This window comes from Kogia breviceps, chromosome 5, assembly GCF_026419965.1.
Source record: "Kogia breviceps isolate mKogBre1 chromosome 5, mKogBre1 haplotype 1, whole genome shotgun sequence".
Classification (NCBI taxonomy): domain Eukaryota; kingdom Metazoa; phylum Chordata; class Mammalia; order Artiodactyla; family Physeteridae; genus Kogia; species Kogia breviceps.
The window spans coordinates 45,185,572-45,212,314 of NC_081314.1; the positions used below are offsets into that span (position 1 = coordinate 45,185,572).

Genomic DNA, 26,743 nt, shown 5'->3' on the forward strand with positions numbered 1-26,743 from the left:
TCCCAGGTTTGTGGCTTGAACAAGTAAATAGATTCTTGTATATAACAGCAACACTCCCCTCATAGTACCAAAAATCTAAGATTATAGAATTGTGAAAAGATTCTTCATTTTACAAGTAAAGAAATTTTCCTTTAGCTTTTACTTTCTAGGTAAAAATAACAAATTCTTGACGTATTTGCATTGGATCAGTTTTCCATTAAAAAATATATAAACTTTTAAAAAATGTTTGCTCTTTTAGACCTTTTCCATTTATTCTGCTTCCTGTTGAAAATAGACCCCAACTGGTTCTAGGACTCTAATAATTGAAGACTCACCTAGGTTCAATCCGAGTATTATGTTAGCTTTTAATGAAAAAGTAGTTATGCGTTGTTCTTACGTATTCATACTTTACCCCAGAGGTCATCAAACTATGGTCTGTGGGCCACATCCAGCCTGCAATCTCGTTTTGTATGGCCAGAGAACGAAGAGTTTTTACATTTTTAAAGGGTTACTTAGGAAAGAAAAAAAAAAAGAATATTCAACATGACTGTATGACTCACAAAGTCAAAAACATTTACTACTTAGCCATTCACAAAAAAAGTTTGCCGGCGCCTACTTCCCATTCATTAGGACCTCAAACTTTTTCAGAAGTTTGCTGACTCAATCTATATTTTAAAGGAAAATTTGATATTCAGAAACTTTAAATTAATAAGTGATTTATGGAACCATAAAATTATTTGTTTTATAAAAGGATTCATCACAGAATATATATATATACATTCCAGCCCATCTGAAAAATTATCTTAATGGACTTCTTTAACAAATTTAGAATCATTCATTTTAAGTAAAATAAATATGCATAATTTGTTCTCTGTTTTATAAAATATTCCCACCTGTTTTGTGATGATCGTAAAGAAATTGAAAAACACAAATAGATACAAAGGTTAAAAAATCACCTGTAATTTTGCCATCCAGAGTTAACCACTGCTAACATTTGGCTACATCTTTTTCTAGGCATATAACCATTTAATTTTTTAAATGTGGATCACACTGTATAATAATATACCTTCTTTTATTCATTTAATGTTATAATTTTCAGAAGTATCTTATTTGACTGCATTTATTCCACAGACTATGTCACAATTTACTTAAATCCCTTCCCATTTTTTGACATTTAGGTTGCAGCTAATTTTTCACTATTGTAAATTCCACAATGAGCATCTGTATGCATAAATCTAGATCCTCATTTCTATGTCCTTAGGCTACATTTTTTAAAAAGTAACTATTGTCTCTCTTCCCATTCTGTTCCTTGTCTTCCTTATAAACACATTCTTCTTCCTCCTAGATCTATACATGATAGGGCTCCTCAGGGCTAGAGACTTGGCCTTCTCTTCTCACTCTATTTGTCTCCAGAGTATGTCACCTATACCCAAGCTTTCAAATACCACCTATATGCTGAGACTTCCATGTTTACATCACCAGCACCAGATCATTCTTCTGAGTTCCAGACAGACCTATATAACCAAATACCTTCATGTCATCTCCACCTGTATGTCTTATACCACCTCAAACAGAAAATGTCCAAAAAGGAGTCAATATTTCCCTTCCTTGTGCTCCCCTGCCCAAACTCCGTCCTCCCAATTCAGTAGAGAGACATCACCTTTCCACTAAGCTCCCTACAATAACAACCTGGAAACCATCAGTGACATCTCTCCCTCACCACCCCCATCTATTCAGTCGCCAGGCTCTGTTGAGTCTACAATCTAAATATATCTTTAATATTTCTATTTCGCTCCATCTCCCCAGCTCTCACCTAAGCCACAGCCATCTCTTTCCTGGACCACTATATTTGCTTCCTAATCAGTCTCTCTGCATCCACTCTTGTCCTGCTCTAGCCTCCCCCCACGCAATTCTCTACCATGGAGAAAGTTTCTAAAATGTCAGACTGCTTTTACAACCCCTAAGTCGCTGGTAGGATGAAGATCTTCATGGCAACCTCTCCTCACCTTTCCACCTTCATTTTGCCACTTTCCCTGAACTCTCTTGCTCCAACCTAGTGGTTTCCTTTCAGTTACTCAATTGTGCTAAGCTTTCTTCAGTCTCAAAACCTTTGTCCAAGATGTTCCTTCTGCCTGTAAGACCCTTCCCTCCCTCTTCAGCTGACCAGTCCATCTCCTGACCCTCCCCCAACATACAACACTACCTCCATGTGCCTCTTGGTGTCATATCTGTCTACTTTTAGGTGCTTATTATAAATTGTAATCTAAATTGTTACTTTTTTTTTTCCTATGTAATGTCTTTTTCTCCCCTACAATGAAGTTCCATTTGGGGGCAAATTGTATTTGTCTCTTTCACCTCTATATCTCCCAGTGCCTGGCACATAATAGGTGCTCAATAAACAGTTGTTGAATAACAGATCATGGATATGAACTTTGTAAAGACATTTAAAAGATATTATCACATAGTATTTCAGAAAGTTTGAATGAACCAATTTATAAGCCCACCAACAGTATAGGAGTGTTCCTGCGATCACACCCACCCTGACACTGAGTGTTGTAGTTCTAAATAATTTTTAAACATTTTTACAGGCAAAATTTTACCTCATTATGATTGAAATTGCCTTTCTTTGATTACTAGTGAAGTTGAACACTTTACACAAATTAATAGCCTCTCATATATTTTCTGTGATTTTTAAAATTCATGACATAATGCTTCTATTGAACCATTTTTGTTACAATAAACAGTGTCACCAAACCTGCTTACCTTCATCTGAAGGTCTGGACAGATCTAGGAAATACTCCTCCACAAGGTTTATGTTTAGTCATTGATGATTTCCCCTTACCTGGGATGCTCATGTAATTTATCATGGAAACTGGGACACTTTTGAGAGTGAGGGAGGGTGCCATTAATAATTATGCCAAGACAACAGGTACAAATCAGGACTGTCCTGTACAAGACAAGATGTTTGGTCTCCCTAACTCATTTTCATATAGACTTAGAACTCTAAGGATGTAGGGCTCAGAGCAGAGGTCCAAGTGGTGATCCAGGGATAAACTGAGGATAAACCTGCTTTTTGTTCTGGATTTTAACCCAGATGGCCCTGTGCTGCGCTGTTCAGTGATTCAGTGGCACACCCTGTGACTTCCTGTTGTCCCTGCTGCCAACTTCACTCATTTACCTCACCTACCTGACCCTTGGAGGCATCTGATAATTTCATACAACTCTCCTTTCATGATGAGGCCAATGGCCCAAAGAGCTACAGGCACCACCTTGCCCATAAATGCAGAGCTGGTCAGAGGCAAAGCCAAGTCTCTTGGAAGAGTTCTCTCCTATCCCACCTCACCGCCTCCTTCTTCACTTTGAATGAATTCCTCCTGCTCACAATGCACTGACAATGCCAGCAGCTATTTTTCTAATTTTAGAGTGCTTCCAAAGTTATGCCAAGAAGTGACCAGAACAGAGTTTTCACTTCCTGGAGCATCCTTCGAGGATGTTCCTCTTTGACAAGCATCACACATCAGAGTACAAGGCACGCAGTTTCTGAGCACTTCGTCCCGTATCGGGTAATGTGCACGTGCGCTTCAGTTCCCATCACTTGTAACGCTTCCCTGAGCTCATTCAGTGTGTCTACAAACTTTCCAGGCTTTTCCTAAATGTCTTTTAATACCCTTCAATAAAGCTCAAAAAATAAATTCAGAGTTGCTTGCAGATTGCACTTTTAAGAATTGCGAGGAACTTAAGGAAAGTAGAACCTGATGACAGAAAACTTCTGGAAAAAGATGGAGAGTTTAGACAAGTTGAATTTGTGTCAGTGTCATCCAATCTGAAGTATGACTTGATTAGGAAAAGAACAGCAGCCTTCCTCTTCCAATCTTGTCAACAGAGAACAAATTTCCTATCATTGGAATTCCTAATAGAGCCTACGTGTACTGTTGTGCACTGAACAACTCCAGGGGGCGTCATTTACATTGCCATCTATGCGAATGGTGCCAAGTGGCCCCTCCTGGCAAGGACCTGTGGTGCAGTTCACAATCCTCCTGGCACTGTACAGGGCACATTCTGTGCAGCCATATGCTAAGGTCCTGACTGACATCCTCTGTGTGACTTTTCTCTGATAAAGATGCTGTCCCTTTGTCACAGTTAGAGTTGCTTTCTTCACCAATGCCTACAGATTTTTCAGGGTAATCTTCATTTCAAACATGCATTCACCTAGTTTCTGTAAGTGCTGTAGTATTTGTCAAGCCAAGTGTCCTGGTTTCAGGTTTAGAAAATAGGTCATTGGAGCTCTCTTTGAAGGGCTGAGTTTTACCCACATTTTGCTATTTCATTTTGATTGAGGAAAACGTAGGAAATAAATGCGATCTCATGGTTTGCTAGAGAATCAAAACATTTCAGATGTTAATGTTTTTTTAAAGTTTGTTTTCATTAAAATATAGCTCTATAAATGGAAGAAAGAAAAAAAATATTTTAGGTGTGTATAGGATCCATCTCCAAAATATCTACACATACAGACTAATAAGTTAAGATCAACCCATTTGCTCTACAGAAATAAAGGAGAAACACCATGTATTCAACCTACCTAAGGGAGATAGACCTTGGTTTTGAACTAGTAGAGGAACCAACTTTGTATCTCCCAAGAAGGAAAGTGATAAAATGACGCAGAGACATTTCCAAAGGGTTTTTAAGCTAGAAGAAGCCTTTTAGTGCATTCCCTTATTCATTCATTCAATCAATTCTTACTATTTGCTTAACACCCTGATCATGAAATCCAGCCCCTTCATGAGGAAACTGAGGTCACAACGGCGGCTAGAGACACGGCTGGAAAGAAAGTCCAGATGTTCTATATCAAGGACACTTCACCCCATAGTCCTGTTAAATATTCCCAGGTAGTTATACTCAGGTGATGAAATAGGAGAGCATCTGTGTACTGCATGTGACTTGCATGTAATTCATGTAATAAAGATAAAATACAAACCCCTCTGCTAACCATTTCTTTATGACTCTAAATGCCACAACTTAGAGAAGGTTCAGCATTAGGGCTAATATCTTTAGAATTCGTTTGGGAATTTTGCAAATATAGTAAATCTTTTTTTAAAAACATCTTTATTGGAGTATAATTGCTTTACAATGGTGTGTTAGTTTCTGCTTTATAACAAAGTGAATCAGCTATACATATACACATATCCCCATATCTCCTCCCTCTTGCATCTCCCTCCCACCCTCCCTATCCCAGACCTCTAGGTGGTCACAAAGCACCGAGTTGTTCTCCCTGTGCTATGCACTGCTTCCCACTAGTTAGCTATTTTACATTTGGTAGTGTGTATATGTCCATTCCACTCTCTCACTTCGTCCCAGCTTGCCCTTCCCCCTCCCCATGTGCTCAAGTCCATTCTCTACACCTGCATCTTTATTCCTGTCCTGCCCCTAGGTACTTCAGAACCTTTTTTATTTTTATATTCCATATATATGTGTTAGCATACGGTATTTGTTTTTCTCTTTCTGACTTACTTCACTCTGTATGACAGACTCTAGGCTCATCCACCACACTACAAATAACTCAATTTCATTTCTTTTTATGGCTGAGTAATATTCCATTGTATATATGTGCCACATCTTCCTTATCCATTCATCTGTTGATGGACACTTAGGTTGCTTCCATGTCCTGGCTATTGTAAATAGAGCTGCACTGAACATTGCGGTACATGACTCTGTTTGAATTATGGTTTTCTCAGGGTATACACCTAGTAGAGGGATTTCTGGGTCATATGGTAGTTCTATTTTTAGTTCTTTAAGGAACCCCCATACTGTTCTCCATAGTGGCTGTATCAATTTACGTTCCCACCAACAATGCAAGAGGGTTCCCTTTTCTCCACACCCTCTCCAGCATTTATTGTTTCTAGATTTTTTGATGATGGCCATTCTGACTGGTGTGAGGTGATACCTCATTGTAGTTTTGATTGGCATTTCTCTAATAATTAGTGATGTTGAGCATCCTTTCATCTGTTTGTTGGCAATCTATATAACTTCTTTGGACAAATGTCTTTTTAAGTCTTCTGCCCATTTTTCGATTGGGTTGTTTGTGTTTTTTGATACTGAGCTGCATGAGCTGCTTGTAAATTTTGGAGATTAATTCTTTGTCAGTTGCTTCATTTGCAAATATTTTCTCCCATTCTGAGGGTTGTATTTTCATCTTGTTTATGGTTTCCTTTGCTGTGCAAAAGTTTTAAGTTTCATTAGGTCCCATTTGTTTATTTTTGTTATTTCCATTTCTCTAGGAGGTGGGTCAAAAAGGATCTTGCTGTGATTTATGTCATAGAGTGTTCTGCCTATGTTTTCCTCTAAGAGTTTGATAGTGTCTGGACTTACATTTAGGTCTTTAATCCATTTTGAGTTTATTTTTGTGTATGGTGTTAGGGAGTGTTTAATTCCATTCTTTTACATGTAGCTGTCCTGTTTTCCCAGCACCACTTATTGAAGAGGCTGTCTTTTCTCCACTGTATATTCTTGCCGCCTTTATCAAAAATAAGGTGACCATATGTGCGTCGGTTTATCTCTAGGCTTTCTATCCTGTTCCATTGATCTATATTTCTGTTTTTGTGCCGGTACCATACTGTCTTCATTACTGTAGCTTTGTAGTATAGTCTGAAGTCAGGGAGTTGGATTCCTCCAGCTCCGTTTTTCTTTCTCAAGATGGCTTTGGCTATTCGGGGTCTTTTGTGTTTCCATACAAATTGTGAAATTTTTTGTTCTAGTGCTGTGAAAAATGCCAGTGGTAGTTTGATAGGGATTGCATTGAATCTGTAGATTGCTTTGGGTAATATAGTCATTTTCACAATATTGATTCTTCCAATCCAAAAACATGGTATATCTCTCCATCTGTTTGTATCATCTTTAATTTCTTTCATCAGTGTCTTATAGTTTTCTGCATACAGGTCTTTTGTCTCCTTAGGTAGGTTTATTCCTAGGTATTTTAGTCTTTTTGTTGTAGTGGTAAATGGGAGTGTTTCCTTAATATCACTTTCAGATTTTTCATCATTAGTGTATAGGAATGCCAGAGATTCTGTGCATTAATTTTGTATCCTGCTACTTTACCAGATTCATTGATTAGCTCTAGTAGTTTTCTGGTAGCATCTTTAGGATTCTCTCTATATATAGTATCATGTCATCTGCAAACAGTGACAGCTTTACTTCTTTTCAGATTTGTATTCCTTTCATTTCTTTTTCTTCTCTGATTTCTGTGGCTAAAAATTCCAAAACTATGTTGAATAGAGTGATGAGAGTGGACAACCTTGTCTTGTTCCTGATCTTAGTGGAAATGGTTTCAGTTTTTCACCATTGAGAATGATGTTGCCTGTGGCTTTGTCATATATGACCTTTATTATGTTGAGGTAAGTTCCTTCTATGCCTACTTCTGGAGGGTTTTTATCATAAATGGGTATTGAATTTTGTCGAAAGCTTTTTCTGCATCTATTGAGATGATGATATGTTTTTTCTCCTTCAATTTGTTCATATGGTTTATCACACTGATTGATTTGCATATATTGAAGAATCCTTGCATTCCTGGGATAAACCCCACTTGATCATGGTGTATGATCCTTTTCATGTTCTGCTGGATTCTGTTTGCTTGTGTTTTATTGAGGATTTTTGCATCTATGTTCATCAGTGATATTGGCCTGTAGTTTTCTTTCTTTGTGATGTCTTTGTCTGGTTTTGGTATCAGAGTGATGGTGGCCTCGTAGAATGAGTTTGGGAGTGTTCCTCCCTCTGCTACATTTTGGAAGAGTTTGAGAAGGATAGGTGTTAGCTCTTCTCTAAATGTTTGATAAAATTTGCCTGTGAAGCCATCTGGTCCTGGGCTTTTGTTTGTTGGCAGATTTTTAATCACAGTCTCAATTTCAGTGCTTGTGATTGGTCTGTTTATATTTTCTGTTTCTTCCAGGTTCAGTCTCAGAAGGTTGTGGTTTTCTAAGAATTTGTCCATTTCTTCCAGGTTGTCCATTTTATTGACATATAGTTGCTTGTAGTAATCTCTCATGATCCTTTGTATTTCTGCAGTGTCAGTTGTTACTTCTTTTTCATTTCTAATTCTATTGGTTTGAGTCTTCTCCCTTTTTTTCTTGATGAGTCTGGCTAATGGTTTATCAATTTTGTTTATCTTCTCAAAGAACCAGCTTTTAGTTTTATTGATCTTTGCTATTGTTTCCTTCAGCAAATATAATAAATCTTTTCCCCACTTCTTCTTACTCTTTATGATTTACATATTTCAGTCATGCCTTTTCTCAAATGTTGCCTTTACAGATTAAAATCCTATAAATAGCACTGACCCCTAAGGAAGATGATCTCATCCATACCTTTAGAGTGTTATTCCAGACAGTTTCCTATCCATGTCAAAATGAGTACCCCAATCTCAGGGTGGCTACCTTCTTAAAGGATTTGTTTTGCAGGGAACTTAAGGCATCTAATTCATAACAATGTGAAATTCATTTTCTGAGGTGTCTATACTCTTCCTTTGGACAATGAAATCCCTCAACTTGCTGATTATTGCTGAACTTGTTGACAGTTGAGGAGGTTGACTGGAGCACCTATGAGCAGAGGGGAACAGCTGCTCTTGCCAGCTGCCTTTTCCTCTGCATAGACATAAATACTGCCCAAGGAGGCTCTGCAGGGCAGGAGACAGAGAACTCACTGAGGTTGCTGCAAGGAGACCCTGTCTGATATTTTTGCTTAATCAGAACATCTGTATGCATCTGGACCAAGGGATGCTGAGCTCTTAGTTCACTGACTAAGAGCAAGGATTCTGAAGCCCATCTACCTGGGTTCAAATCCTGGCTCTGCCACCCGGCTTTGACATTAGTTACTTAACCTTACTGTCTTCAGCTTCCTTATCTATAGATGGAGATACTAATTTTTTTAAATATATATAGGGTTTTGGAGGATTAAATGTTGCTATTAATAATTCCAGCAACAAATATCAAGTTCCTATTCCATTCCAATTACCATGAAGAAGATAGAAATGGCCCCTTCCTTCATGGAATTTAGAGTACTTTTTCATACTAGGAACCCTGACCCATTTAAGGGTTGTGAAATCAATGGTGAAGTGTGACCACATTTTGTTTTCAATGACTTAGGATAGAATTTTACAAAATAAGAGTTTTAGGAAACTTCTAAAATATTTTTATATGTATGTGTGGCCTGGGTCTTGATATAAAATGGATTTCTTGAGTCTAGTAAAGAAGATAAGAAATTAAACAGCAACCTGGATTCAGCATATGTGATAAGTTCAGTGAATGTCATGGGAACACAGGAAAGTCACATGATCCCCTTTGGGTGGGTACAAAGAATCAGGGAAGCCTTCCAGGAGGAAGTGGCATTGAAGCTGAGACTTAAGGGATGAGTAGAAATTAACCAAAAGAAGTTGGGGGAGGTTGGGCAGGAAGCAGTTCCTTTAAGGGCAGTGAGGAACCCTGGTGTGGGAGGAGGCATGGGGGGTGGCAGTTGGTTAATGAAGCAAGGAGAGACTTGCTCAGATTTGCATTTTAGAAAGGCACTCTGGCTGCTTGCAGAGAATGGGCAGAGAGAGTAGGGAGACTGTTTAGTAATTTCAGGTCACAGTGGTCTAGACTAGGGTGAGGACGGTGGGTATTGACAGGGACAGGACCCTGGTGATTGATGGGGAAAGGTGCTAGTCTGGGATGACACCCATCTGACTTACATGTCTGACATCTAATTTACAGAGGTTGCAGGGGACAAATCTAAGTCTGTAAGCCCCAAGCCCCTGTCTTGAGGAACTGTTCCTGTAAACAGGAAGACAGGGCCTTTCAATCACTTTGCAAATCATCTCTCCATCCCGCTGGACATATCTGTAGACTATTGCTGGCCTAGCAGTTGGCAGGGCTTCCTGTTCCAAAGTGGGACGGTTCTTGGCAGGAGATGGAAAGCTGGAAACAGAATGCGAACTGGGCTAGCCAGGCACCTTGCATAAAGAGAAAAGAAAAGAAAGGAAACCTGGTACTTTCCCATTTGATCCAGAATATCTGGTCAGAAAATAATTTAAAAGGACGGATAATTCAAAGATGTTTCTATTTGGCTTTGAAATGCCATGCATTTTTGGCAGTGGATTTACCTTGCCAAATGTTTTTCTAAGGCGTCATTTTGCATTCCCTGAACACAGACCATCTGGGCAGCAAAGGGCTGAACCAGAGCCCAGGAGGGAGTCTGGGTGGCTGGCTGAGGAGGTTCTGATACTTGAAAATTGGACGGAGACCACAACTCTCCCTTATCACCCCAGCTGATCAATACTTGCCTGTCTACCACTGTCCTGCCACAGAGCAGGGAGCTTTTTCTGACCTAAGCCTTGCCAAGTCACATGGTGACTTGAAAAGCAGCTATCTAGTTCCCAGGACGCACCCAATGCTTTCTTCCCATATCTCTGAACACTCACAGGGCCACCTCTACTCCACAGGGGGGGAGCTAGCTGACCCAGGGCTCCACAGCAACCTCAAAATCAAACCATATTTGGAGCACGGGGCAGGCTGTTTACAGATGTCACCATAAAAGATATTTTAAGTTATAATCAGTCCTGGTTTATAGAAGGGCTGTAAAGGGGCCAGACCAGAAGGCCCCCTTTCCTGTTATTCATAAGATAGCTGCTTCCAGACAAGTTAAAAGATTAGTTTATCTTCCCTGGCTCAAGCCTACCTAAGAGAGGAAAGGGTCACACTTCACAGAAATCACTTAAACAAAGGGTCTCTCCCATTTAGGACCTAGAAGAAATGTCAGGGTGGCAGCCACTCCCTACTAAAAAATTCCAAGCATTCCCCCATTCCTCCATCTGGAGGGTGCCAAGCCAGGGTAGTGGCCTGGTCCAGACTAGAATTCACTGGGAATAATGAGTAACAGGCCCAAATCTGGAAGGTCAAGGAAACTGGTTTTCCCCAATCTGTAGTAAAATTAAGCAGATTTTTTTTCTTCATTTTCTTAAAAAAAATTTTTTTGGCTTTATTGAAATAGAACTGACATATAAAATTATAAGATATTTAAAGTGTCTTTGGGGCTTCCCTGGTGGCACAGTGGTTGAGAGTCCGCCTGCCGAAGCAGGGGACACGGGTTCGTGCCCCGGTCCGGGAAGATCCCACGTGCCGCGGAGCGGCTGGGCCCGTGAGCCATGGCCGCTGAGCCTGCGCGTCCGGAGCCTGTGCTCCGCAACGGGAGAGGCCACGACAGGGAGAGGCCATGACAGTGAGAGGCCCGCGAACCGCAAAATAAATAAATAAATAAATAAAATATTAAAAAAATAAAAATAAAGTGTCCACTATGGTGAATACACACACACACACACACACACACACACACACACACACATATATGTTGTGGAGGGATTCCCCCCATCTAGTTACATCCATCACCACATATATTTATCTTTTTTTGCCTGTGGGAGGACATTTAACTTCTAAGTGCTGTTTTTCATAATCAGGGAAGAGGGCATTTCCTACTTCCCCAGCGTTGGGTAACAGTTTCTTCACAGTAAAGTCTTAATCCTTAAAAGGTGCTCTGTGACCCATATCCGTTTTCCAAGTGTTGGTTATCTTTCCCTTCATGGAACCTTGTTCCTAAAGAGGACGAGCTGCCAAACTAAGGCCGTCGCTGTGCTTTGAAAAATACAGCAGAGGTTTTTTTCGACTCGGTTTCCTGAAAATTTTAAGGAAGCCAAGCCAGCGTCTGTGCCAGGAGCTTGTGACCTGACACCCACCTCTTCCCCTCCTTTAATGTCCCCTTGATTGGAGGTGGCCAAAGGGGACTTTGGAGGCTCGCCCAAACCTTTAGCTCAGATTCCCCACCTCCATGCCAGACAGCAATCCCATCTCACACTCCTCCATTCCTCATACACACACCTCTCATAGGTCATCCTCGGCGTGCAGCCGGGAGGGGAAAGAAAACGTGAGCTAACGCAACAGGTTCCACCCACAGCCTGAACTTACAAGGGGAGACGGTCAGGCGACTGGAACTGGGCGGTGGAGGGAGAGGAAGCGGCGAGGAGGAAGGTGGAAGGGAAATGATGGTGCATGACCACCAAGCACACGTCACTCGGACTCCCACATGGGCTTGTGTATGTGCGCATGTAGCGGGAGGGAGGTCCTGCAAGGGGTCACTTGGGGACTTCCGCGCGGTTTGGGAGGCACCGGGCCTGCGCTTTGGGATGCGCGGGGCTTTAGGCGGGGTAATGAGCCCCGCAGAGAGGGCTTGAGGCTCTCCCAGGAAATATGAGTGTGTCTGGGGGTTAAAATTCACCACCCTCCCCAGGGCGCCGCCCCTACTAAGTGGTCCTGTCTGCGCCCCTAAAGCGCCGAGTCCCCTTCCCTCGATCCTTTTCCCGGCCCCTCCAACGCGATCCCCGCCCGGCCTCCCGCCCCAGCCTGCTTCCGAGAAAGCCGGGAGAGCGGACTGCGCCGCGCCCGGCAGCCTCTGGGCATGCTCGGTGGCGGGACCGGCTCCGTGCTGGCAGAGCGCGTCCTCCCTCCCCCAGGGCGGCGGCGGCGCCTGCAGCTACGGCCGCCGCGCCCCGGGCCCGCACACCTTTGGGGGCCGCGGGGGCCACCCTGCCCGGCGGGAGCCGAGAGCGGCCCCCACCCCAAGCCTTCCGGCGAGCCGAAGAGGGGCCGGCCCGGGAGGCGCGGAGGCGGGAGTGGGACCTCCGAGCTGCCTGCGGTTCCTTAGAAAGTAAAGCTCGGCTCGCCAGCGGAGCCGGGCTCCCGGCCGCCGGCTGGGGCGGGGCGGGGCCGGGTAGGGGGTGGTCTCGGCGCCCTGCGCGAGGTGCGAATTTAGTAGCCGCCCACCCTCTTCTCGGTCCCCGCCCCCAGGGAATTATAATTCTCTGGGAAAGTGTGTGGTTCTCGGAGAATCCCTGGGGCGGGGTGCGGGGGCGCGCCCGGCGCAAAATGGTTAAAACAAAGTCCATGCGTGCCCCGGGGTCCCTCTTATGGAAAGTCTACGTGCTGGTGGCTGGGCACCCCCTTTGCTGATTTGAGGGTTAGTTACCCGGAGGAAGTCTTCCTGTCGCAGGGGAGGGGATGGGATGAGGAAAGCCTCAGGCTGGTGCCGGCTCCCCCCCCCGCAGGCCTCTTTGGGGGGCGCACCTCCAGCCAGGGGGGCGCGGGGCCCTGGGCCGGGGCGTTCGCGGCGGGCGGCGGGCGGCGGCCGGAGCAGGCTCGGCCCGGCGGCTCACTCTTTCTGCCTCCTCCCCCCAGGATTACCGAGAGGATGGGATGGATCTAGGCAGTGACGCCGGCAGCAGCAGCAGCAGTAGCCGCGCCAGTTCGCAGTCCAACTCCACCAAAGTGACCCCTTGCTCAGAGTGCAAATCCTCGTCGTCGCCGGGGGGCAGCCTGGACTTGGTGTCTGCCCTGGAGGACTATGAGGCTCCCTTCCCGGTCTACCAGAAGAAGGTGATTGATGAGTGGGCGCCGGAGGAGGACGGCGAGAAGGAAGAGGAGGAGGAGCGCAGCGGGCGAGGGTACCGGCATGACCGCTGTCCTGCCCAGGAGCCGGGGGACGTGAGCGCCAGGACCCGCAGCGGCGGCGGCAGGGGCGCCACCACCGCCATGCCGCCCCCCGTGCCCAACGGCAACCTCCACCCGCACGACCCCCAGGACCTCAGGCACAATGGCAACGTGGTGGTGGCCAGCCGGCCGAGCGGCTCCCGGGGCCCCCGCCGGGCGGTCCAGAAGCCTCAGCCGGCGGGGGGCCGGCGCGGTGGCCGGGGCCCGGCGGCCGGGGGCATCTGTCTTCAACCCACGGACAGCGGGACGTGCGTCCCGGAAGAGCCCCCGGTGCCCCCTATGGACTGGGAGGCTCTGGAGAAGCATCTGGCTGGGCTGCAGTTCCGGGAGCAGGAGGTGCGGAACCAGGGCCAGGCGAGGACCAACTCCACCTCGGTAAGTTGCCCGGGGTGCGTGCCCACGCGCGCACACACGTACACACCCCGCGCACAGCCCGCACGCGCCCTACCCGCGCTCCCGCCTGGCGGCGGCCCCATTCATCCTGCCCCGAGGGTGGGTGCCGGGCAGGAGAGCCTGATTTATGCTCTCCTGGGCCACCGTTGCTCAGTCTCTGAGCTGTCTGGGTTTGCAGGATGGGCGGAGAGGAGGGAGGGGCAGCCAGAGGGCAGCGGAAAGTCGGGTTAGTGGAACCAGCGACTCATTTTAATGGAATTACTTATGGAGACGAGGTTGTGAGTCACTTGCCTGAAAATAAATCCGGGGAGATTTTGGCACCGAAGTCGGTGGCCTGTGTGTGGGTGATATTTCAGGTCGTAATAGTTGTGGCTTTGTCAGCCGTGGTGGGTGTCCCTTCGTTGCCACTAATGTCTCGTCCATACACAGGCTGACCCTGCGCACATGCACGCATTCGCCTGCCCACACCTCCGGTGAGGCAGCAAGGATTGTTCGCTCTTGGCGTTTGAGCGGATGCTCCAGAATTGTAATGGGTTGACCGCCCTCCTCTGAGATTTTTTCCTTTCTGAAACCCGATCTATTGTTGACCTGAGGGAACGGGTGAATTGACCTGCTAGGATGAGGGAGTGGTTCTTTCCTCTGTGGGCTGACTCACCCCCTCTCCGCCGAATCCCTCCTAGTTTTGATAAGCAGTTCCTCACAGGAGGCTTTTGCTTCAGTTCAGGAAACCCAGAGAGGGAAGGGTGCTGGAGTGGAAATGAGAGAGGGAAGGAAGGAGGGATACATCTATAATAAGAAGCTCTGGCAGGTTCACACTTGTCTCAATATCTTTTTTGCCCCTGAGAGGAGAGCAGATAAATGACTTAACAGAAAAGCGTCATGAATGTAGCTCCCCTATTTATCACTGTTTTGAGATAAAGCAACAGTTGTAATTTGAAATCATTAATGAACGGATCCTAAATGGGGCTGAAAGGCGTACAGTTTAAATGAGCTGCTTTCTGTGTGTGGCAGTGTGGGAGAATGCTTGCTTGCAGGTGTAATTTTTCGGCTCCAGGGCCCTGGGGCTACTGGAAATTGGGTGCATGCACTTCTGACTTCAGGGGTAAGGACAGTTAATTGGCACAGTTTCTATCAGAGAGAGCCCTTGGCTGACAGAGCCCACTGGTTAGTGTCCCTTGAGAAACTACCTATTAAATTAACACACTCATTTTAATACCAGCTGTTTACCATGGCCACTCGCAGACACGGAATCTTTCCATTACAGCCAGTACTCTGTCTTGTACCTTGCAATTCAAAACATACTTTTCCCACCTAGTGCTGAGAAAAATACCTGATTAAGCTCCCTGGACTTAAAAGAATGACTTGAAGATACATAAGATTCCTTTACTACGGCCTGACATTTTTACATTCCAGGAAAATGTAATAATTGGGTATACGTGCTAAGTTAGGGTTTGATGATGACAATGAGTTCCATTATTCAAAAAGTTCTTGAGCACCCATGCGTTCTGTGCTAAATTAAAGGTGTGATTCCCAGCGCTGCAGTTACACATCTGACCACGTGGGCCTGGAATTAACGGTGAGAGAGGTATGGCTGCAAACTGACTCCCCACCCCCCACAGGAACTTATAATTTAATGGCTAACCTAACAGACCAGCCTACCCCAACACACACACACATCTTCTTCCTTATTGTTGTAGAGACTGAATCTTTCCTTCTTGGGCCATCTTTGAAACCTGAGGGTGTCTTGTCTCCTCACCTAGTGAACAGTTTGCATTGTACGTTCCTCCCCTCTCCTTCCCTCACCCTCCTGAAAATGTCCCCCCCTGGGCATTTCCTCCACAAGTCACACCGAAATTTGGGTTCCATTGATTCAAAGTAAGTATATGTACAAAAAAACGGCAGAAGGAAGTGGCCTGTGAGGTTGTTTAATATTGAAATTTTCCATATTTTGGTTTGTATTGGAACAAAATTACTAGCTGCTGTTAGTTTAGAATAGTGTTTTTCAAACTGCAAGTTCCCCATAAAATCACCTTATCACTTTTTTAAAAATAAGATAGAATGTACTGCAGTGTGTTGCAGGTAGTCACAGTAAGATTGTTTTTCTTAGAAAGTTTTGTTTCAGTTTTATGTAGGCGCTGGATTACAGTGTAAGATTTCTTTCCCACTGTGGGTCGCTGTCATAAAAGTTTGGAAAACACTGGTTAAAATCCTGTTTGCTTCTGCCTGGAATAAGTGCAAGAATTTATAACCCTGAGGACAGAAGTTTTAGAGTAACAAAGGAGTTGGTGTAAAAGAAAAAGTCTGTCCTGAAGGAGTTGCTCAAATCTAGTGATATTTTTGCTCCTCCTTAAAAAGTTGTGTGTAAATACATTTAAGTGAAATTAATACATAGTACTGGGAGGAAGGGTATAAAATGAAAAAGGCAGGTACAGCTCCTTCACCTGTGAAGAGACCCAAATAAGCTATTCCCACCACATGACTTTTGCCTGTGCTCTTACCTCTGCTTGGAATCCAGTGGCTGGTTCCTCCTCATCATCCCAGATTGTGCTCAACTCACCTGAGAGAGGCTGTCCCTGGACCCCCTCCCTAATACAGAGTAAGGCACTCCACCACCTACCAAGGCACTCCTCGTGTATTTTCTTAGTGCTTATCGCTGCCTGACATTATCATGTTCAGTTCTCCTTCATTTTTGGTTCTCTAGAATCGAATTGGAGTACAGGAGTCTTGCCTGCGTCGTTTAATTGTTGTAACCTAGTGCCTGCGATAGTGTCTGAGAAGTAGTAGGTTCTCAAATACTGAATAAATGAAGTGTTTATAAGACTCACACAGCCCAGACCTAAGCCAGCCCCCTTATTGTACAGTTGAGAAAATTGAGGCCTAGAGAGGTTAAGAGATTTGCCGAGGATCCCAGTAAGAAAACTACGAAAGGGCTTTTGTCCTTCCTTCTGATGCCAGACTAGGTTTTTTCCTTTTGATGCTCAAAATTAGTTGAAACAAAAGGAAAGGAAGGAGCTTCCACCTTCCTGAAATAACTTAAAGGGTTTCCTAATGACAGGTCCTCTCTTGGATTTCCTTAATGTTAAGGACAGAAGTAAAGTAGGAAATAATCAAAACCCCATGACTTTACGAGTCTCTTCTCACAGACAGGGTTTGGTTTGGTTTGGTTTGAATGGAAACACGTTGAGTTCTGCCCAGCAAAGCAGCGACAGCCTCCTCGCCCCTTTCTTCCTCTAGGCTACCGTGATACACTCAAAATGAAAGACTGAGATCGCAAAGATATGTTGACGATCAGCTGTCTCTAATCCAGGAAAGATTTAGAGGCACATTTAAAAAACACACAACGTTTGGGTAGGACTTAAAACCTAGGGCTGACCTTTACCTTGTGAAGTTGTGAGCAGCTCATCTCTCCCTTGGTGCCAGTGGAGGGGGATGAGCTTGGAGGCTCCTGGGAACCACCTTTGGTGTCACAGCAGGAGGTGCCTGGGGAGTCTTGAAGGAAGCTCTGGTGGCCTGACTTCCTGCTGTCTTCTCAGGGCTGCTCCATCACACACCTGCATCGCCTCAGGCAGCCCACCCCCTCCTCAACGTCCCAACCCCTCACCTTGACGTCAGAGCCTTGAGGTCAGCGAGGTCACTTTATTCCACTGCCTTATCCCCAGTAGCTCCCTTGTGCCTGACACACTCTTTGGGGGAGGGGGGGTGCGGAGGGGGAGGGGAAAGGTTTCACCCAACAACCAGAACTACTCCTGGAAGTGCCCCCTCCGGTTGGCCAGACCCCTCCCTGCCCCCATCCCGTGTCCCTGTGTTTCTCATGGTCCTGCCCTGGGGCTGCAGGTGTGTGAACGCCCCTGGTAAACTCAAGGGCCACACACAACCCAGGAGTGAGATTTAGAACCAGGGTGCCAGGTTACGTGAGTCCTGCCCCCATAGGTTTGCGTTCATCCTAAATTCTCTTCTCCCTGCGTGCTCTATGGGAACTGGCGCAGACAATCCCGAGGGACAGTCCTGAGGGAAACCTGGAGCTTCTCTTCCCGTTTCCCTCTTCTGAGCACAGCCCCAAGCCTCTGTCTTCGTCCTGCTTCTCCAGGACCTTAGTGTGTCACAGCATCATTCTTCTGCCTCCCCATCTCCAAGTGGAGGGAAACAGGAAGGGGGGGGTGCCCACTGCCTCAACCTACTCCTCTTCCTAAGTGGAGTATAACCTCACCCTTTTTTCTCCACGGTCCTTCTGTGAGGTTTTCTTTCCCTCAGAGTCTGTGATGCTCCATGCTGAGCTTGTTCTGCTTCTGGAAACTCACCCCTTTTTTCTCCTTCCTACTTCTTCCTCCTTTTGATTCTTTATTTTTTAAAAAAATAGCTCCATTGAGGTAGAATTGACATACAATTAACTGCACATTTAAAGTCAAGGTGATGCATCTGTCTCTCACCCGCAAAAGTATCCTCCTGCTGCTTTGCAGTCCTTCCCATTCTGTTCCTTGGCAACCACTGATCTTATTTCTATCACTATAAGTTAGCTTGCATTTTCTAAAACTAATGTAAAAGGAATCATATAATATGTACTCAATTTTGTCTGGCATCTTTCAGTCAGCATATAATTATTTTGTGATTCATCTGTGTTATCGTGTATGTCAATAGCTCATTCCTTTTTATGGCTGAGTAGAGTTCCATTTTATGGATATACCCTACTCCCTGGTTGATGGACCTTTGGGTGGTTTCTAGTTTTTGTCTATGACAAATAAAAGTGCTGTGAACAGTCACGTACAAGTCTTTGTATGGACATATCCTTTCATTTCTCTTGAGAAAATACCAAAGAGTGGAACGGCTGGATCCTATGGGAGCTGTGTGTTTAACTGTTTGAGAAGTTGCCTGTTTTCCAAAGAATTTACACCATTTGATGTTGGTTTCCTCTCCCACCTGTTGGTGTATTCCATTTGTGTCCTTGGTGATTTGCAGGACATCTCTCTTCAGGTGACTGGGGTGACTGATCCCCTATCTCTTAAGAGAAGACAGCAGCAAAGTACCAGGATCACATTTCATAGCCAACCAAAGTCATTACACCCATTGTTCAAAAAAAGGAAAGGACTCTTTTTTAAATTAAAGAGGAGTTCTAGTTGTAGACCTGACACATTTTCATTGCAGTTTTATTATTTTTTCCTGCCTGTGACAGATGCATTTTCCTCCATTAATGAGAAGATAAGAATAATTTTAATTAACATGTTAATTGAAAGCAAATTCTGATGAAGTTATTTCCAAAGTACTTGAAAGCAATTTGTCTTTTTATTTGTTTGTACTATTAACTAGTAGCAAACTTTAAATAACCTACATTTCATCCGAGAATGGTACTAATTACAGGTTATTTTCAATGTATTATTCTGAAAGAATTACAGCCTAGTTACACCTTCTCTGTCAATGACACTACTGAAGTAGCTTGAATGGCTGAGTAGTTTGTTTCCTTAGTTACTCAGGCTATGTTTAAATTGCATGAATTCCCATTTTTACAGACTGAATTAAGAGGTCTTTATTACTCCTGCAAAATATAGTAAAGTTTATAAGTTTAATAAATTATGTGATTCATCAGCCTGGGATACCACAGTGAAAACATTCGGAGTGGTTTGTAGTTATCACTTATCCCTCTTAGAGAGCGTGACATGACAGTGTTAAAATCAGTTTTTTGGGTTTTTTTATACCATAACCGGAAATTACCAGGCTAGCTATATTCTTTGCTTCAACCTTTACCTTGAAATGTTTAGTGTGATCATTGTCTGCTTTTCTAATTTATGTTGATTTCTGTTTAAGATCTGCAAAGGCTGCTCTTTGCATTAGCATGTACTCAAGACTTTTGGTTGGGTTTTCCGAAAACTTAGGTTGCAGGTAAACCACAGGTTCTGAGGCTCTCTTTGTGTATTTCAGTTACCATCAGATAGTTCATCCTACTGCAGAAGGAGCCTTTTGAAAATATTGTAGTTGGATTAAAGGAAATCTTTGCCCACCGAGTGGTTTGCACATAGTGGTCCTTTAGAACATTCTAAGGATCACTGTCGTGCCATAGACCTGAAAAACAGATACAGATATTCTCGTCACACATTCATTGAGCTGTTTGAACATCTCACCACCAACATCACGTCACCTTCCTCCATCCATTTCTAGCTCAGAATGCACTTTCAACTCTAGAACCTTTGCCTGGCATTCCTTGTGACTTCACTCCCAGGAAGGCCCAGCACGACCCCTTTGCTCTGTAACAGGTCCAGACGCTACTATCCACCAAACTGCCCAGCACTCTCTTCCCCAAGGCGAGCTCTGATTCAGCTTCTTCGGGAAGCTGTACCTGATCATCTGGGCTCTAAGCAACCTCTCTTCCGAACTTCTTACTCCACTTGTGTTCCACTTCCTCATTCTTCGGTTTTAAAAGGCTCATCCCTGACAAAACTCAAACCAGACCTGTCAATCTCTGGTTCCAGGCTCTTTCAGTGACATTGTTTGCATTCTCTTTTTGTGGGTATGTCTCTTATCTGCCCAACTATTTTAAATTCCTCCTCCCCTTCAGACACATACATGTACAGGCTCGGGCATTTCCTAAGGACTGGACGTTTGATGAATGCTTGTTACCTGGTTCATGTATTTTGTACCACCTTTCTGTTTAGTTTTTAAATTTGCTCAAAGCCGGTATACTACGAACTTTATTAATGCTAATAATAGTAATTACAGATCCTTCCTTAAAAGTTTATCTGAACTCTGTGACATTACATCTGCATTTTAAAATAGAAATTTGTTTTTACTCCTGGACCTTTGACCCTGAAGACATGAATGGTTTTGTTTCCTTACCTCTGAAACTCAGTCCTAAGTTGTTGTTGTTGTTGTTTTTTAACAACAAGGACCTTTGCAAATGCTTTTCTTGAGCTGCTTTTTGTTCCCTGAGCTGTTGGGAGAGGTGACACTTCATACTGTTGCTGCTTTCTACTGTCAGTAACTGGGAGATTATTTTGCACACAGCTTTTGTAGAAATTCAAGTGCCAGTTATGAAACTGAGCATATTTTTCATGGAAAAGTAATAGGATTTTAAAGATAGAAAGGATCTGAGAAGTCATCTCATCAAACCCTCACCACATTCAAAGGAGGAAGCAGGCTTATGAAGATTAAATGTCTTCGCCCACCTTCCTCAGCCCAGGCCTGACCCAGCCTCAAGTCACCTGACTCACAATTCCCACTTTTAATGAACTCGGCCCCCTTCAGCTACCTTTTTTTTTAAAAAAAATAAATTTATTTATTTATTTTTATTTATTTTTTTTTTTTTGCGGTACGCGGGCCTCTCTCACTGCTGTGGCCTCTCCCGTTGCGGAGCACAGGCTCCGGACGCGCAGGCTCAGCGGCCACGGCTCACGGGCCCAGCTGCTCCGCGGCACGTGGGATCTTCCCGGACTGGGGCATGAACCCGCGTCCCCTGCATCGGCAGGCAGACTCCCAACCACTGCGCCACCAGGGAAGCCCCTATTTATTTATTTATATTTATTTTTGGCTGAGGAGGGATGATGCTCCATTTGCCGAGAGGGATGGGGTTGTTTTCATGGTGCTTGAGGAAGAGCAGAGAACAAAGCAGCATCTCTACAGCCTCACAGTCAGGCCTCCAACAGGCAGATTTTCTACCGGCGCCTTCTGGACACACACCAGCCAGGCTGGTAGGTCGTTGTCCCCGTGGCAGCACATACCCATTGCTTCCTCCTCTCGGATCCCCCCACTGTGATCCTCAGCCTGCCTCTGTTTCCCGTTTGACTCCTGTGGGGGTGACCTGTCTGTGCAGAGAACCAATACAAAGTCCATAAGAAAGTGGCTCCTCCAGTACTGGGCACCTCTGGTGGCCAGAGCCCCTGGCCAGGCTCCCTCATGGGCCTCTTAGTGATGGAGAGCTGAGGACAGGCAGCCTCCGAGGCCAGCTAGCTGTGGCCAGGGACCGCTTGCTCACTAATAGGCTGTAGACATGCCCCTAACAAAAACAACAGGTAAGTCTAGACAGGTACTTGGTTCTGAAACTTCATTCTGTTTCCTTCTTGGTTTGCCATATATGGAAAGAACTTCTCTGTCTAAAAAAGTTTAAAGGGAATGAGGTAATTTCCTCGTAATTCCTGAGATCTCCGGCCGTGTTTTAAATTTAGATTTGAGGTTAGAGCATTAAAAAAACAAAAACAGAAAAGCTGCTGTGTTATGAAATGCTAGGGCATTTTAAATGTCAAGTCCATCAGCATGATAGCTTGTACCCCCATTTTCTCCATCCAAAGAAAGAGTAGTGTTAAACTTCTCTCTAAAATAAGAAGGGTCTGGACCTCTGGGAACCTGGCACAGTGTCTTCTTAGAAAAGAACGTAAAGCCTAATCTCCACTCCTATAAAAATAACATGTTTTCAAATAGCTTCAAAACCAACTTAGCCTTCTGTTTTTCTCATCGTGGCACCAGTGGCTAAAAATTATGCCACTTATGAAAATTACAATTTTTTTTCTTTGTGCAGTCGTATATAATTTTGGTCCATTTTGACCGGGTCTGACATTTTATTATAAGCAACAACATCTTAAGTGCTCTGTCCTTTTTTTTTTTTTCCCACTCAAAAATTGCTTCTGTGAGGAGTAAGACAAGACCACTGGGATTTATTTTTGAATACTTAAATTATGTAAATTATGTAATCAATGATCTCCTGTTACAGTTGTTATCCGGCCAACAGTGACCCCAACGTCTGACCCAAATAGCCCTTAAAGTAAGATCTTTTTCTAGAAGAACAACTTTAGGCAGCAGTAATTTTAAATTTTTCTGAGTACTGGTTCTACTGTGGTATGGTGATTTCAGTATTAGACGTATTTTTCTTGTGTTTCATATGGAAACTTTCAGCAAAGCAAACATACAATGGGTTGTGCTTAAACTAACATGTAAGACCTCTGCAGAAAGTCCAGTGCACTGGAAGCAAATTAAAATTCTCTTTTACCAGTAAACGGTCACACTGAGAATGTGAATATTAGAGCGGGAAGGCACTCCATAGCAAGGGTGGCAAACTCAGATGCTTCCAGAGGCCACAGAGGAAACTAATGAGAGGAGTGGAGGACAGGTCCCAGGTACAGAAGACAGCTGTTCTTTCACACTGCTGACTTGTTGCTGTGCCAGAACAGAGTCTCAGAGTTATGATGTGTCAGGAGAAGCCTAAGACCCAGGTTTTTATGAGAAGTATCTTGGATACTAAATACACTGCAAATAACTTTAAATAAATACAGTTTTGTGGAGCTCAGAAACAGGTCTGTGGTTCAGAAGATGGCCTTGGGCTACCAGTTTTCCATCCCACACTTAACCCAAACCCTTCATTTTACAGGTAAGAAAACTGAGACCCAAAGGTGTTAGATGACTTACCTGAAGTGGGGATGAGGTGGGCATGACTTGCTAAGAGGTTTGGTGAGAGTCTAGAAATGAGAGATCTCAGGGAGGAAAACTCCTGAAGGAGTGTTGGTTTTATTTACTGACACCAGCATAACATTTTTCCCCCTTTCAATGCCTAAAGTAATTTGAAACAATAACATCCAGAGGAAAAAAATAAGAGATGCCTTACGTACACACCTTCCTCTATTTCACTTTATTTTTATATACATTCCATTACTTGGAATTTAGTTTTCTCTTTCATCTTCAAAGCAGTTCAAAAATTGATTTGTTATTTGGATTTGGGGTATTTAGTTATTTATGAAGGATGAAAAGGGAAGGGCTCTTTAAGAACAGATTGTCTTAAACATAAACATGCGTGTGCACACAGACACACACACACACACACATACAATGCAGGATATGCGGCCTCGGTTCTTTTATCTGCTGGAAACTCATCTGGGACCATTTAATTCCAAGGGGTGGTGGTAGGGGCGAGTTCTAATAAAATTTATTGTTATATAGAATCTAATGAAACTTTAGTATTGATGAATTGTATTGTTTTTATTTAACTAAATATATAGTATTTAGGAGGACTTATTGAAAGTATAGAGATTGGGAAGGTTGTTTTTCTTCTTTAGAACTATTGGCTATAAGTCCAAAGTCAACAGATTTCAAACAAATGAGACAAGTTTGGGGTGTTAATTCACTTTCCTTTGGAAAAATGGGAAACGTTCACTTAGCTTTTTTTAAAAAATACTTTTTATCTGGGAATAACTTTAGATTTACAGAGGTGTTACAAAGATAGTACAGAAAGTTTCTGAATATCCTTTACCAATCTCCCCTGATATTAACATTGTATATAATATGTATATTATATATAATATACATTATATAATTATTAAGAGAAATATACTTGTTTTCTGATATTTCTTCAAATATAATAAACAGTTTGAGTATATGTAAGTGTGTGTGTGTGTTATATATAACTGTGGTACACTTGTCAAAACTAAGAAATGAACATTGGCACAGTATTATTACCTCAACTGGAGGCTTTAATTGGATTTATATTAGCTTTTAAAATTAAGAAGGTTGTATTAAAACTACCCAACAAAGGTAATAAATAACATACAGGCTGTGGCTTGAGGAGAGAGGGGAGAGTTTGATCCTTTGTATTGTCTCTCGGCTCCCACAAAGTCATCCCAAGCGAACTTGAAACTGGAACAGAAATTTTGCTAGTGTGTTTGCTTTGTAAATGCATTTTGAAGACTCCTACCTCCTCTTCCGATGAGGTTGGCTTCCCTCAGTCTTTCCCCTGCAGGAGGAAGCATGTGTTGTGAAGGAGCAGGAGAGGCAGGTGAAGAGAGAAACTCCACAGGCCTGTGGAGGGCAGGCTCCTCCAAGCAGGAAGGAAGGAGTCAGGGGGCTGCGTTGTGAGCCATCGTCTGCTTTCAAAGTCTGCGGCCAGCCACAAATTGTCACTGTCCTTTGGAATGGTATTTGGCTCGCCAACATCTGAATCGTTTGTTTATTTGTTTTTTAATGATTTTTTAACATCTTTATTGGAGTATAATTGCTTTACAGTGGTGTGTTAGTTTCTGCTGTATAACAAAGTGAATCAGCTATACATATACATATATCCCCATATCTCCTCCCTCTTGCGTCTCCCTCCCACCCTCCCTATCCCACCCCTCTAGGTGGTCACAAAGCACCGAGCTGATCTCCCTGTGCTATGTGGCTGCTTCCCACTAGCTATCTATTTTACGTTTGGTAGTGTATATATGTCCCTGCCACTCTCTCACTTCGTCCCAGCTTACCCTTCCCCCTCCCCGTGTCCTCAAGTCCATTCTCTATGTCTGTCTCTTTATTCCTGTCCTGGCCCTAGGTTCTTGAGAACCATCAGAAAGAGAAAAATAAATACCATATGTTTATTTGGTTTTTTAATGAGAAAGCAGCATTTTGGCCTGGGAGTCTCCTTCTTTATAGTTAAGGGTCTGGTGGAATTGCGAAGGCTCTGTGAGCCTGTGGCGTGAAAATTCCCGCAGACGGGAGTAAGTTACAGTTGACTAGAAAGAGCTGTAAGTGGCCTGGGGGACAAAGCCCACTCAGGCTGTGAAATGAGGGCTAAGTCATGAGGAACGCATTTGGGAGACTTCACAGACTAGAAATGGTGAGGAAAGAGGTTTGAGACTCGTGAAAATGGAAAAGGAAAGGAACTTGGCATATCAGAATGTTCAGTATTTGCTGACTGATTGAATAATCCGAACTTTCAAAACTAAACTGGTTGTGGGCTCCAGGCATAGTTTTATCAGCAATAGGAGGATGTCCCTGTGACTCAGTGACTTCTCATGAGGCGCGTTCCGGTTACTCATTCCCTGCCTTTGGGTGGCCCGGTTTGGCTGGCGGGATCAGTGATTTCCTCTTAGGACTTCTTCAAATTTCCCAGAATTCTTTTACTAATTACATGTTCAATGTTTTGTGGATTATGATACCACTAAGTAAAGGTTTCTTTCAGTAAAACCCATATAATCAGGTTGAAAACTGTGTGTTCTCCAGACCAAAAGGGTTTTTTTCTTTTTTTTTTGTATTGAAGCGTAGTTGATTGACAATGCTGTGTCCATCTCTGCTGTGCAGCAAAGTGACTCAGTTATACACATACAGACATTCTTTTTTAATATTCTTTTCCATTGTGGTTTATCACAGGATATTGCAGACCACATGTTTTGACTAGCTGCTTCAATTTACATATTCCTTTGAAATTCACTAGGTGCTATGCTCTAAGATGGGGTGTATGCATGTCACTGACATCTATATTCTTAGGTTCTTCCTCCTGCGGTGGACGTGCATGGGGTTTCTGCCCAGCATGGGTTTACCCTTCCTAGCAGCACCCAGGTTCTTTTTAGGGAATTACCTCTTTTCTGCTGTGTGCGATTTTGGTGAGAGGGCAATTGCAAGTGGCTGACTCCTGTTCGGGCAACCTTAGCCTAGCCTTAGTTCAGGCAACCTTAGTCTCCCTCCCCTGACTCTGCCACAGGTGGAAGAGCTCCCCTGGGACTTTGGGTCTAGAGCATTCCCTGTGAGGCCCTCAGGAGCAATGGGAGGCCTCCTCGCAGTAGTGACTGCAGCTGAACCCTTCCCATAAGGGGACCACGGCCGTGGCTTCTGCTTCCCAACCTTCCCCGCCTTCCCTGGTTCCTCAGTGCCCACCTCCTGTTGATTCTCTGAGCTTAAATCAGCCAGGGCTGGTTTTATTGCTTTCAAATCAGGAGCCCTAACTAACAGCAGGCAGTCTCTCGACTTATGGCTCAGATTCAAACATGACAGTTGTAGGCCCAATAGCACTAAATAGAGGCCTTTAAGGTTTTTCGAGTGTTTCACAGAATCATTGAATATCAAAGGTGGAATGGGGACTTCCCTGGCGGCGCAGTGGT

General features: G+C 43.9%; 1 protein-coding gene across 7 annotated transcripts in view; it reads left to right on the top strand.

Moving 5' to 3' along the window:
- Positions 1–26,743, top strand: part of SCHIP1 (schwannomin interacting protein 1) — a 799,100-nt gene that overhangs the window by 659,836 nt on the left and 112,521 nt on the right. For 3 of the 7 annotated variants that reach the window (XM_059064985.2, XM_067033915.1, XM_067033916.1), the window contains one exon: positions 13,224–13,910. In XM_059064985.2, coding sequence (XP_058920968.2) covers positions 13,224–13,910 — 687 coding nt within the window. Of the gene's footprint in view, positions 1–12,553; positions 12,697–12,722; positions 13,006–13,205; positions 13,911–26,743 lie in introns of those variants that run through there. The other 4 variants (XM_067033917.1, XM_059064986.2, XM_059064991.2 and 1 more) reach the window with 4 other exon arrangements.